A 13,273-nucleotide genomic window follows, 5' to 3' on the forward strand; every position below is an offset into this window, starting at 1 on the left:
ACTTCTCCCCGAGGAGAGGATGAGAGAACAAGCCATGTGACAGTTGTAGTCATATCGCCTAATGCCCGACTGGAAGGTGCTTAGATAATAGTGATGAGCACAATATAAGAACCTATTTACATCAGAATGTAACAACTTAATCTCATAAAAGATAGAAATAAGAGGACAAGGACAAATGATTACAGCGATGAGGCTAGATGAATAAAAGGGACAAGACAGAGGTATATAATATAAATGGTAGAGAAAAGGTAAGGGACCTGGTAGAACTAATGGCCGCTGGATAGTGTGATTAGACATGTATATAGATAATGAACACCCACAGAACTTTATAAGGAATGTAAATCCTCATATTTCAGGGCATATGCCAGCCACCGACTGATGGGGATGAGGAAGGAAATTTCTCCTGGAGTCAGGCTGTTCCACAAGCAGCCACTCTGGGATTCTTACACTGTTTTCCTTTGAAGTGTAGAGTACTAGCTACTATCATAGACAGGATACTGCACTGGATGGGCAGGTGGCTTGATCAAGTGTTTTATTCCTTGCTACTGTGTTTCCCTCTCTGTAAAATGAGGATAACATTCATCTAGGTTTTGTAAAGCATTTGAAGAGCTAAAGATGAAAGTGGCATATGAAAGGAGATATTTCCTTATTATTTTTTATGTTTCTAATCCAGAGAAAAAAGTGCACAGAGAGGTGGTAGAGGAGGCAGTGTGGGGAAGGAGTACTAACTAATCTATACTCTTCACAACCACCTGCAATGAGCCTAAGGGAATTTAACTTTTCCTTCAGCCACCCCTAGTTCTCACATTATGATCAAGCCTCACTTGTCCCTGCATTATGTCCTTATCATTCACACTAGCACACTTTCCACTAGCACTCTAACCCATTCTTTTCCATCTTCCCTTGCCTCATCTACTGCCCCACAAACCAGGTCCTCCAAAACCTTTGCAATTAATTTATATATAACAGAACCCTCAAGTTATGCACATGACTAACCAAAGTAACCACGCTCTCATTTGTTGTCCCCAATCTCCTCTCAGTTTTATCATTCATGTCTGAGCTTAGGAACAGGAACTGCCTTATCAGTCTGTAAAAGTGCTTAGTAATACTTTGGGCACCCACATAAAATAGTAAATAATAACTGCTGTGCTACCACTTAAAGCTGTTACTCAAAAGTGTTCCGTTTAATGGAATCAATGCAACATCAGCTGTACTCTGCGACCACAGGATTTTACACAGCACATGTCTATTAGCAGTCATTAGGTTAAAAAATAAATTACCAATTATTCTGGCGACCTGCCTCACAACACTATGTGTAAGGGAGCAGAGTTCTTCCATTAAAAGTGTAAGGGAGCTCCAAACCACCTGACTGTGTCACTGTCCTCTTAGCTTGGTGACTGGAGTATATCAAACAAGCAGGTAAGTAGTTGGACAGACAGAGGGGAAATAAGTTATCTTGTTTTTGTTTTTTTTTAAGAAAAACAAACAGACCAAAATCAATTAAATTTCATTTCTATATTTCAGTAAAACCTACTTGAATACACTTTGAAACAAGAGTACAACAAAATAGAATATACTTCAAATGTTGAATATACAAACTATTATAGTTCATTCTGAACACTGGTACTTCCCTCTTAACTTCAACTAAGAAACTGTACAGGTTTAGAACTACCTGACAAAAATTCATGCTGAGCGTGACCTTTCAAGTGACAGAGTGGAGCTGAAATTGAAATGTATGCACAGATGTCAAGGCTAAGTGAGTGACACAGGCATGTTACAGCAAAAGGCCAAAAGCCTGCTGCTATTTTGTCCACAATTAAGAAATTTAGACAGACTTTAACTACCATACAAAATATGTTACATGTAATTCTATAACAATACTGTGCTAGGTACAAGATTTTTAAAAAAATTTGTTTTAATAAAAAAGCTTTACACAAACAAGCCATTAGCTTATTTCAAGAAAGATAACTGAAAATCAGTCTAAGGCTTTCATTTTAAATCTGCTTAAGCTATATGATACAAAATCCCTCTAGGTCTCTGTCTTCTTTTAGAAGCTCTTAATCCTCTCCTTTAATTCACATTCTAGTATACCTAGTAGCAGAGTTTTTCACATAGCACCAGTTGAGTACTGTGCGCACACAGTAGTAATTGCTGGTATGCATACAAAAATGCATCAGATTTGCCATTTGTAACAATGAGACTCCTCTCCCCCTGAAAATTAAACCAAGACAAGCCTCTCACAGAACTCATTTTAGTGTTCCAGGTCTTAGTGTAACTTGATATCGTAGTGAACTGTTTGGTCCCTTTCAGTCCAGTCCCTATAAGTTTCCTTCTTCATAGGTTCAGTTGTTTCCCAACTGAAAGAGGCAGTTTTCTGTCAGCATATGAATGTGTGGTTCAATTCCCACTGAAACATGGGACAGTTAGTTAATTTCCAGTAAGTCTCTGATATACGCATGTATGTTTACATTTTTAAACTCTCATTTTTGCCTTCTTGATCATGTCCATTCCCCCACCCCACCCCACCCCAAGTCTGTCAGAATGCTCAATCAATAAAAGTCAGGAAAATCCATGTTGGTAACTGCCTATTCTTCATTTCTCACATGTTACTATTCCTTCTGTTTTCATTGTTAGAGGAAGGGCAATGGCCGAAGGCGTACTAACTACTACGACATGCGTCACAGTCTTGCTTCCATCTGCTGGCTTTTCTTCTTGTACAAGTTGCAGTGTTTTCATTTCACGTTCCTGTTTTAAAGCCACTGTATCTGGTTTCACCTCTGGCCCTTTTATGACTGCACTAATAACTCTGGGAGGAGTCTGGCCAGATGCCTGCTGGGCAGGCATTGATAGTCTCATTACTGGTGTCCCATGAGCTATAGACACAGGGGTAAGTGCTCTCACAGCCAATGGGGTTCCAACGATGTTAATACTTCCTGATCCAGTCAGGCCTGTTTTTGTCTGCAACTGACACTGTGCGAGTTGTGTAGCAGGGATGGTAATGATTTTGGCAGGCTGCATTGTGATTTTATCTCCATTTTCAGCAGATGCTGGCATCATGGTAGGGATTGTCTGGATTACTACCTTTGGGGTTGTTGCCGTTGTTGGACTTGTGCTGGTTATTAATGGTGACCCTGCATTTACTGACTGTACTGCCACAGTTGAAATTTTCTGCCCCAGAGATGTCATTACGACAGGCACTTGCATCGCCACACGAACAGTCCTGTTGAAAGATTAATATATATGTATCTACATTCATTGTGATAAGACAACTGTCAGGTCACCACAAAAATTAAAAAGGATAAAATCCCAGGACTTACAGGGAATTTTGCCAAAAGAAAACTGTACCATTTTTGATCCACCCAGCAATCAGAAAAAGCATTCACATCCTTTTCTTCAGTTAAATAAATCATCACATTATTTGAAAAATGAGTCTGGTGGCAAGCATACTGATAGCAGCAGCACGATGAGTAAGGCTGTGAGCCTGCCACAGAGGTCATGGATTCCGTGACTTTCCATGACCTCCACGTCTTCTGCAGTGGCTGGTGCTGGTTCAGGGACTGCCTGAGCCAGGCAGTCCCTAGGTCAGCAGTAGCAGTTTGGGTGTGCGGGAGGGGGCTCAGGGCTAAGGGTTGGGGACCCCCCCTTCAGCTCCCAGATGGTGGAGAGGTGGGGGGCGGGTCTCCATGCCGCATGCCGCCAGCGCCCGCAGGCCCTATCCCTGCTGCAGTTCCTGGCCAATGGGAGCTGCAGCAGCCGGAGCTTGTGGCGGGAGCAGTGAGCAGAGGAGCCCCTGCCCTGACCCTGCCTCTGCTGCCTAGGAGCTGCAGGGACGCAGAGCCGGGTAGGGAGCCCTGCCAACCCCTGCTGCGGCCTGGCCCCCTTCTTCCCCAGCACCAGCAGGGGTCCTGGCGTGTGCTGCAGCCTGGCCTCTTCTCCCCCAGCACCAGCAGGGGTCTCAGGTCACCTCCTCCTGTTTAAATCAGTGGTCCCCAAATTATGGGGCGTGCCCCCTAAGGCAGCGTGGAGGAACATTCGGGGGGAGGCACAGTGAGGCCTGGGTCAGCCCCCATGGGGGGCAGGGAGTGCCACGCAGGCCTGCTCTGCCCCCAGCTCCTTTCCGGCCCTACCCCCAGCCACAGCTCGGGCCCCAGCAGCGATCTGTCTCTCAGCCACAGTGGTGGCACCAATCCTGGCCCTGTTCCCAGCTCCCAGCCCCCGACCACAGCCCCCGGGTGGATGCGGACAGGTTCCATTATTGGGGGGGGATGGAAAAAGTTTGGGGACCACGGTTTAAATAGTAAGGCCAAAGCTTTCTAAATTAAGAGAGTCTAAAGTCTGGCTCCTAAATAAGTGGTCTGATTTTTCATGTGCTGAGTACTTAGCAGGTGAGTCTCACTGACTTGTTGGCTGCTCAGCCCTTTTAAAGAATCAGGCCACTTATTTAGGAGCCTAAATATGGACCTTGGGAGCCACAAACTCCTATTTTTGAAAATCTTAGCCGAAGGGCTTCATGACTGGAGAGCAGCTTACAACCAGCTATGCAGGGCTCTCATTACCACAGTATGTTTTAGAAAGGTGGTTGACACCAGGTTATCTGTAGGCACTACATTACCACAACTCAGCTTCCTGACGGAAGGGTTCAGCAGATGACAAAGAGTGTGGCACGAACCTGGGAGCTGCTGTTGCTGGAACAGTGGGAGTGGTGGTGGGAGGACGAGATGACGTATCATGCCCTGGAGAGGCAATATTCACAACTCGGGTGACTGCCTTCTCTGCTCTTGTACAATTTAACGGAGAAGAATTTTTTCCACCACGTGCAGATGCTGCTGCTTTCAAGAGGCTTTCTGCAGACAATGACACTCGTTCCAATGACTTCTCATCTGTAGGCATTGCTAAATCTTCATTGCAAGATTCACTTTTGTCATCATCTATGACCACTATGTTTTTTGGCATCTCCTTAAACTGATATACCAGCCTTTGCCCCTCAACCTTTGCGAGAATTCCCCTTTGATAGTAATATCTGCAAGGAAAAGTACAATTATAAAGTAAACAACACTGATGGATGTACATAGGGACTCAACATTTCAAACTTGCTTGTTAACATAGACCAAAACCACACTAATTTCTACAATAATAGGAAAAAAAGCTATCAAACATACTAGCTAAGCATAACTATTCAAGGACCATAGCTTAAAAGTTTGGGTTGTGGTATTTTTTAAATCATATTTACACAAAATATTTAAATAATAATATATATTCACTGGGAATATGAAAAAAGCAATGAAAATGGCAGAGATTATGATTTATAGTATACAGTTGCATTTTAACAATTGTAAAGAGTTAAAATCTAGTAGCTATAGAAAAATGTAGGTCAGATGTTTATGATCATACTTTTTGGGGGTTTTTTAAGTCTCCAATTTAAAATGACTAATTATACAATTGCAGACTATTTTGTAATTGAAGGAAATCCCCAATATTCTTCCCCTTCATTTACCTCAGGGCCCTTCCCATCGTCTCATAGTTCATGTCAGGTTTGTTCTTGTGCTTTCCCCATAGCTTGGAAACCGCTTTGGAGTCCACAAGTTTAAAGATGCCCTTCTCTCGCTGAGTCCACTTAATGTATCGAGGACAAGTATTTTTGTCCTGAAGAAGATCCAGAAGGAACTCCCACAAATATGTTGTATTTCCTACAAAAACAGAAAGCATATGAACGTTAGACAACTTACACTTAAAGCTATTAAAAACCTCTCCATATATAGACATACAAAAGTGCACTTAGACAACTATCTGATATAGGAACTTTGAATTACTACATTACATACCATCGTCTGCCTAACCTTCACTTGTAATGTGTATGTATTTGTTCACTCTGATAAATTTAGGAAGGATTTCATAAATATTTACATTCTGAAACTCAAAGGGGTTAGCACTAGAACTGTGCTATGCCACATGATGTGGGAAACTCTTCAAACCAAAATTAGTTCTCAACTGCTATAAGAAAGGGAGTGATGGAGTCCTACATCACCAACACCTCCTGGCTGCCTAGAGGACATAAACAATGCTCTGAAAGGAGTTCTGTTCAGCTCTTAAGATTGCAGATAGCAGTTCCAGAACATAGGCTGTACATTCTGGGATGGAGTAGGAAGGGAAGGAGAGAGGATGGAGAGACTACTTAAGGAAAGGCAAACTTTTTCTTTGGCAAAGGAGAGGGGGGAAGATATCCCCATACACAAACTCCTAGAAACCTCCTCCTTTCTGATCTGCCTCCATCCCTCACCTTTATTATTGGGAGTTCAGTGTTCACAAGGTGTCTTAGCCTGTTCACTGGACTCCACTGCTGCGGTAAACCTTCCCAACTGTAACATCAGAGTGTCTAAAACACCTCTTAATCTCAAAGCCATTCCCCTACTGCGTATTATTATTTGTACTGCAGGAGCCCCTAGCCATCATAAATCAGCACCCCATTATGCGATGCAGTATACAGAGAACAAAAAAACTGTCTCTACCCCAAAAAGCTTACAATCTAAGTAAGTGTATGCTCTCAGGTTTCAGAGCTGTGGCGTATGTAATAGAGAAGACTTAACATTGCACTCAATTTAAACAGAGAAGCTGCTTAGACTCCGATTAGACCACTTCCATCTGGGAGAAAGGGGCTACGAATAATAAAAAACAGACCACATTTTGTTCATCACAGGTGGAAGGAAGTGATTTTGTGAACAAATCATCAAAAAAAGAAAGGAGAACCTGTAAAATCATGAGAAGGGAGAGCAGGGGAAGGGCTGCTGAATGCTGAAAAACAGTTCAAACAGTTTGTAAATTTTGAGATTTACCCACACCTAAAAAAATAAAATAAAGGAAGCCCTTCAATGAGAGAAAGGATTAAAACTTGACCATCCTATTAAAGGGACACTCAGTCAGAGTCCCCAGATTTTGTGACCTGACCAAGTTTTCAATCCTGGAGGAATGCAGAAGCCCAAGTAAATAAACAAAAGCCCGTTAAAGAATAAATCTGTTTGTGCAACATGCTGCCATATCAATTAACAAATACTCACGCATCCGCTCCTGAAACTTGGTGACAGCATCATTGAAGCTAGACTATTACAAAGTCTATGATAAAAGCATTGCAAAATACATTTACTTCCCTTAGAGGTAGTTTAAAGAGTGCCACGGTCCTCAAAATTCCTTAAAATTTACTAACCCTTATCTGGGGAAGCTATTATAGTTCCACTTTATAGATGGCTAAACAGAGGTACAGAGATTACATGACTTGTCTAAAGTAATATAGGTCCTGATCCAAAGCTTACTAAAATCAATGGGAGTCTTCTCACTGATTTCAATGAAATTCAGATCAGGCCCATAGTGAGTAACAGTCAGGAACACAACCCAGGAATCCAGTTCTCGGTTCTAACCAAGAGACCACACTTCCTAGACATTCCCAGATCTACTGGTTTTATTCTGACTTGCCAAATGAAACTGAAACAAAGTTCCAGTACTAAGTGCTGTTTTTTAGATATTATACTTAATAGCTGTTCTATTTGCACATGATAAAAAAAAGCCAAAAATGAGTTTTCAATTCAATAAATTGTTCCTACTAGATAAAATGAAATTGTTAATTTGCTGTAATTTCTTTGGAATTCTTTTAACAGTTATTGATTTCTGGTCCACCCAGAGAGGATTTCTCCAATGCTCATTAACATGCTAAACCCCAGCTATCAATGCTATTTGTCTTTCTGCAATAGCTCCTGCACTGCGAAAATGAAAAACTCACATCATTAAATGAGCAAGAATTTCAACATATGTTGTTTCCCCCGCAAAAACACATTAGATCCACAAAATGCCAGATGAAAGTAAATGGCCCTCATTTTGCTGCAGGAAGTGGTACTGGTGATTCAGTAGGTGGCACTCTTTCCTCACAGTCTGTATTGAACTAAATATGTATGTTTCCATCAGCAGGAGTTTGGGACAGCTATATTACACCTCTACCTCGATAGAACGCTGTCCTCAGGAGCCAAAAAATCTTACCGTGTTATAGGAGAAACCGCATTATATTGAACTCGCTTTGACCCACCGGAGTGCACAGCCCCATCCCCCCAGAGCACTGCTTTTCCGCGTTATATCCGAATTCATATTATATCGGGTCATGTTGTATCGGGACAGAGGTGTAATTACAAGGTGTGTGGCAGGTCATCCCAAAAGAGTGCCAATAAAACTAGATTATACCACTGCATATTCTATAGTTATTACATATTTTCTAAAATTGTGTTTTTGTTAATATTTAATATAAATTTTAAAACATTTCAGTGGGATTTTTTTAATCCCTTCACTTGTAAAGCCAGGATCCCTTAGTGAACCAAAGCATACAGACTTCTGAGGAAGAGGAAATAATGCCTGAAAACCTTTAAAAATGATCTAAACTAGGTTTTCTATTCACAGAAGTGTCACAATGGTAAAGCCCAAAAGGGCAAGTCCTTCCAGGACTAACGCACATGCTGTATCTCACCGGAAAGCTATGAATGTGCTCTAATGACTCAGAACCCTATCTGTGATTCAAGAAAGATTTGTCAAACCAGAGTTGTTTTCACAAAAACGGTTCAGTTTCAACAAATCAGCGTTTTCAATAAAAACTTTTTCATCAAAATATTTCCAACCACCTCTAAGTCATTCTTTACCACCTAGGGATTCCCCTCCCCGTAATGAGGACTCCTCAGGAGGCCAATTAAGCCAGATTTACAGCTACTTTGCACCACCACAGCAGCTCAAAGCATCAGGGATGCACCAGTGAATCAGTCAACATCTTTGTGTGCATATTATGTGTATAATATGATCTTTGATGGTTGTAGTCCAATATGAAACTGGTTGCACACCATCTGCTGTCACTCCCCTAGCCCTGAGTACCTTGTTGTCAGTGCTGAATTGTGTAAGGAGTTCCCCAAAAGATGCCAAATGTAAAAACGAACCATAAACATGCAAGTAACTCTTGAATACACAACAACCCCACACAATAAACAAAATATACATCTAGCCAGGCTCAGGGGGAGAGAGAACTTTCCCCAATAAATCTTGGACACTGAGAATCCTGTGAGATGACCTCTTCAAGTAAGTACAATTACAAGTTAAGCAATTGCTCCTTCTTTAAAAATTCCAGGACTGTCAAATTCTTATTCTTGGAGACTAAATATTTTGAAAGATGTTAAGTTAGCCAATACCCAGCAAGAAACATGAATTGTTTTTAATATAAAAGAAGGGGTAAGAGACACAAGCAGAGTCAGTCTCAAAGAAAGTGTCCTCAGAAAAATAAACTTTCAAAATATTGGCCAACTAAAGAAGAAGAGATCCCCAGTGGAGACAACACTCAAGGAGATAAGAGTTTAGACATTCTTTAGAAACAGGTTCTCTAAAAGGCATAGAACTAGGTCACTTCTCTAAAGTATTTTTCAGGAAATGGAAAGCCAGCTCGAGTGAAGCCAGTAGAAAGGAACATAAACTACGCCAGCTAAATTGTGTATCTATGGCCATTCTCAGAAGGAGGAGATTTTGCACTACCAACTACACTAAAGCTGAAAACCACACGTCTCATCCCATATGTTACTATTAAGATTACTAAACCTTTGTGTCTCCTGAGTTTGGTTAAGACCTTTGCTACCAATTGTATTAACGGACAGGTGTACAGGAATTTTTCTCCTTTTCTCTTCTTCAATATAAAGAAACAGTATCCCTTACCTAGGGTGATTTTTTCCTTATGCCACAAGCAGAAGTCCAAACCACTTTTTGTTTAGTAAGTGACAAAGGCATCCATGTTTTGTGTCTTCCACTGGAGGAAGATCTGATATATCACACACTGACTCTGAGGCAACTTGTGAATGCCTACTACCAACCACCTTTCTGCTGACTGGAGGGAAGGGGCAGCAAGGAAGGATGCTCTATGCATCAATGGAACTGATGGTGAAAGCATGGCTCTTCTGACCAATTGGTCAAGAAAGAACAATTGAAAGGCTCTAAGGTAGTGACAGTTGGCAACATAGGGGCACGTATGCATACACACAGATAGGTGATGGTGATCGTGCACTGACAAGCATTGCCTCACAGGGCCAAAACACTTCACTTTAAAGGCATTCTCATCTTGTGGACAAAAAACCAAGTCTTGTGATGTAAGAAAATATATAATAATTAGTTTTCCACCTAGTTAAGCCAAACACTGAACCTACTGCGAAGGCAGGGTACTTCCTTGTGTATATTTAAGCCACTGCAGAGGCTGAATCCACTACTAAAGCAACAAGCTTCTCTGAACATACAACAGGGAGTCCTTAAATGTATTATTATACAGCATAAGTGCGCACACACTGTATTGCTTGCTCTGCCTGACCACAGGCTCTTCAGTGGCAGCATAACAAAGCACGTGTCCAGCAACAAGCCAACAGGGAGCACATCAGCCAGCGTGATAACTGAAGCAGTTATGATTATTAAATATTGATATTACAGTAAAACCTAGAGGCCCCAATTAAGGCTTCAATTTACTTAGACCCTGTACAAACACATACTAAAACATGGGTTGAAATTCTGGCTCTGCTGACTTCAGCAAGGTATTTACAAATCTTGGTATTTTACAAAATGTGTTTAGTACTAATGCATAAAAGATGTATTGGGATTTTTAGATAAAATGCACTATATTATTTTAAGACTTAATGCATGGAAGAAATTACCTTTGCCTTCTCTGGGTTTCTTCTTTATACCTAAATCTGGAGAACCATTGGAAATGGCTGACTGTTGGGTCTTTGGTTTACGGCCAGCTGTACATGACATTTAAAAAGAAAATTGTAAGACATACATATAGTAGAAATAATTAACATCTTATGTCTGAGTGGCAATTCATGTTTCTCATGTTATTTCCCTTATTACAGTGTATGGTCAAATAGGCCTTTATCAAGTAGGCTAATTTTAAATCTTATATAAAGGTAAGATTTTTTATTTTGCAAGTCACAATAGTAAGTTTGACTGTGGATTTTGTAAATCAATGTAACTCAGTTCCAGCTGAGTTAAATACAACGTATGCACTAAAGATAAAAATTAACACACTTATAAGTTTGCATTCCTTTGGTCTGATGTCAGTAATAATTATTGCTATATTAATTTAAATATCTTATCCATTGTATTTTATGCTTCCTTTCAGAAGAACTAATTTGTTTTACAAAAAGATTAATAAATATAAGGAAAACAATTTTTAAAGAAATCTGACCATTGAAATAGTACTTTTTTTCACCCACATGAAAAACAGCTCTTACATTTAAAATATTAACGCCTTACTCCTTTGTGAAAGTACACTATGCAAAGGATCACAATCCCTTCATTACTATATAACTGTGGAGCAGACACACATTGTACAGTAGAAGACCATTATGACACCACTGAAGCAGAAGTCAAAACAAAGTGAACAGGAAGTACTGTATCCCTTAATTTCTGTTTAACTTTTTGTCCATTAAAAGGCTAGAAGTGAGATTCTGTGCAGTACTTCTACGAGGTGCAGCACCAAACTCACAGCGCAGGTAGAGGGGGGGACTAAGGTGATTGTAAGCCGATTTTCCACTTCCTTGATGCTGGGCTGTTTTGTGCCGCTCAGAATTATTTAGACAGCCTTCGGGGCCTAAGTTATAGCAGCCTATCCATGGCTGCCTATGATCCCTCTGCCTGAAATCTCTGCAGTGCTGCATGCTATGGCCATGCCCTGACATGCCTTTCCTACCCCCAGTTATGCTCCCTAAAAGAGGGCTTGCAATGGGGGGGGCCTAGGAAGGCAGTTTTACAGCTGACTTCCTCAGGTTCTTGTGCCAAGAGAATCCTTCCCCAGGCAAATTTGGTGCTTTCAGAACCACTGTATGCTGCTATGACCCTTTAACTCAGCATAAAAGGGCCAGAGCAAAGGGTGAAGATCTCCCCCTATGTCTGCAAGCAGAAGAGAGTCTGTGTTTCTGTGTTCAAGGCTAAAGAAAACTTCAACCAGTAACTCATATCTTAGAAACATGAACACAAACTGCTCCTGAATAAAAGTGTTGTGCATCAAACATTGAAATTCAACAACATGTATTTTTATGGCGGTGCCAATTGCAGTTCCATAGTTAAGACTGAGTTGAGTTTTACACTTAAAGCAGGGAATCAAACTCTTTGTAATGTACAAAAAATAGAGCACATCCTTCCCAAAAATCACAGAACTTACTCTTTGACTATAACTCTGCTTGGTAGCAACACTATAATAGGTTAGGGAAAAGTGTTTTTAAAAAAATCAGTTTACTCTAATCTGGGACCACAAACACTAAAATTACTTAATCATAAAGATTACTTTAGGGTGTCACTTCAGGAAGGAGCTACGGTTGTTTGAATGCCTTAACTCTGTATTTCCATACCATGTTTGCATTTCTGTTAAGTTTAGCCATAATGAACTCCTTGGATTTATATCGCTTTATCCTTGTACTGTACTTTATCCTAAACTACTGCTGTGTCCTCCATCTTAATGTACTTTTTCTGTGTGAATTTTTAGAAATCTCTGTCATACAGAAGCATCTCTATATATGTGAATGATTCTGGTGCCTCAATGAAAACTGCTATTTTACTAATTACCACAGGGAAGTCTAGCCTGCTGTCATCCTCTGAAGGCAATATCACTCACAGATGCATATGAGTTTGGAGAATTTCAGTGTTTTAAGCTGATTTACGTTTGCTACATACATTTTTCTATTAAATAAAATATACAAAGCTCTTCTTAAAACTGTGCAACTCTCCAAATTCATGTATTCCCTGCTGAGTAGCATTTCCTTCATCAATGGGTTTCAAGCAAACAAGAAAGAAAGTAGCTTCCTCCTTTAATAATTTAATTCTTGTTTTTTTTTTAATTGGTGATTTATATATTTTATAATTTGATACAATGGTTAAAAAATTTGCAAATTACAGTGCAGTTAGTCACATAATGAAGCTGAAGCTTACAGTAACAGTGGAATATTTACAAGAGTCATATCCCGAGGAGGATTACTGCCCATTGAAGGCACATTTTTAAAGGAAAATACCTTGCTGGTGCTATGGTTTATAGTCACGCCTGCTTTAGCCAAGGAAACAGCTAAATTATTAAATTCAGAGGGGAAGCAGGATTATTTTAAAAAAAAAAACTGAAAAAGTGAAAGAAAGAGACAGACATTCTGTGGAAAGAAGAAAGTCCCAAAAGGTGCGCACACACAATTGGCTGCACTGGAGTTGTGTAAGTCTTTCCAACCAACAATTAGACATTCAA

General features: G+C 40.4%; 1 protein-coding gene across 5 annotated transcripts in view; it reads right to left on the reverse strand.

The window, feature by feature from the left end:
- Positions 1 to 1,496: 1,496 nt before the first annotated feature.
- The window catches only part of ELF2 (E74 like ETS transcription factor 2), a 60,372-nt gene continuing 48,595 nt past the window's right edge, over positions 1,497 to 13,273 (reverse strand). For all 5 annotated transcript variants that reach the window (XM_045019153.1, XM_045019154.1, XM_045019155.1 and 2 more), the window contains 4 exons: positions 10,701 to 10,787; positions 5,495 to 5,687; positions 4,670 to 5,020; positions 1,497 to 3,220 (listed from right to left, as the gene is read on the reverse strand). In XM_045019153.1, coding sequence (XP_044875088.1) covers positions 2,593 to 3,220; positions 4,670 to 5,020; positions 5,495 to 5,687; positions 10,701 to 10,787 — 1,259 coding nt within the window. In that variant the 3' untranslated portion in view covers positions 1,497 to 2,592. The remainder of the gene's footprint in view (positions 3,221 to 4,669; positions 5,021 to 5,494; positions 5,688 to 10,700; positions 10,788 to 13,273) is intronic.

The sequence above is a fragment of the Mauremys mutica genome, chromosome 5 (genome assembly GCF_020497125.1).
Source record: "Mauremys mutica isolate MM-2020 ecotype Southern chromosome 5, ASM2049712v1, whole genome shotgun sequence".
NCBI classification, from domain to species: Eukaryota; Metazoa; Chordata; order Testudines; family Geoemydidae; genus Mauremys; species Mauremys mutica.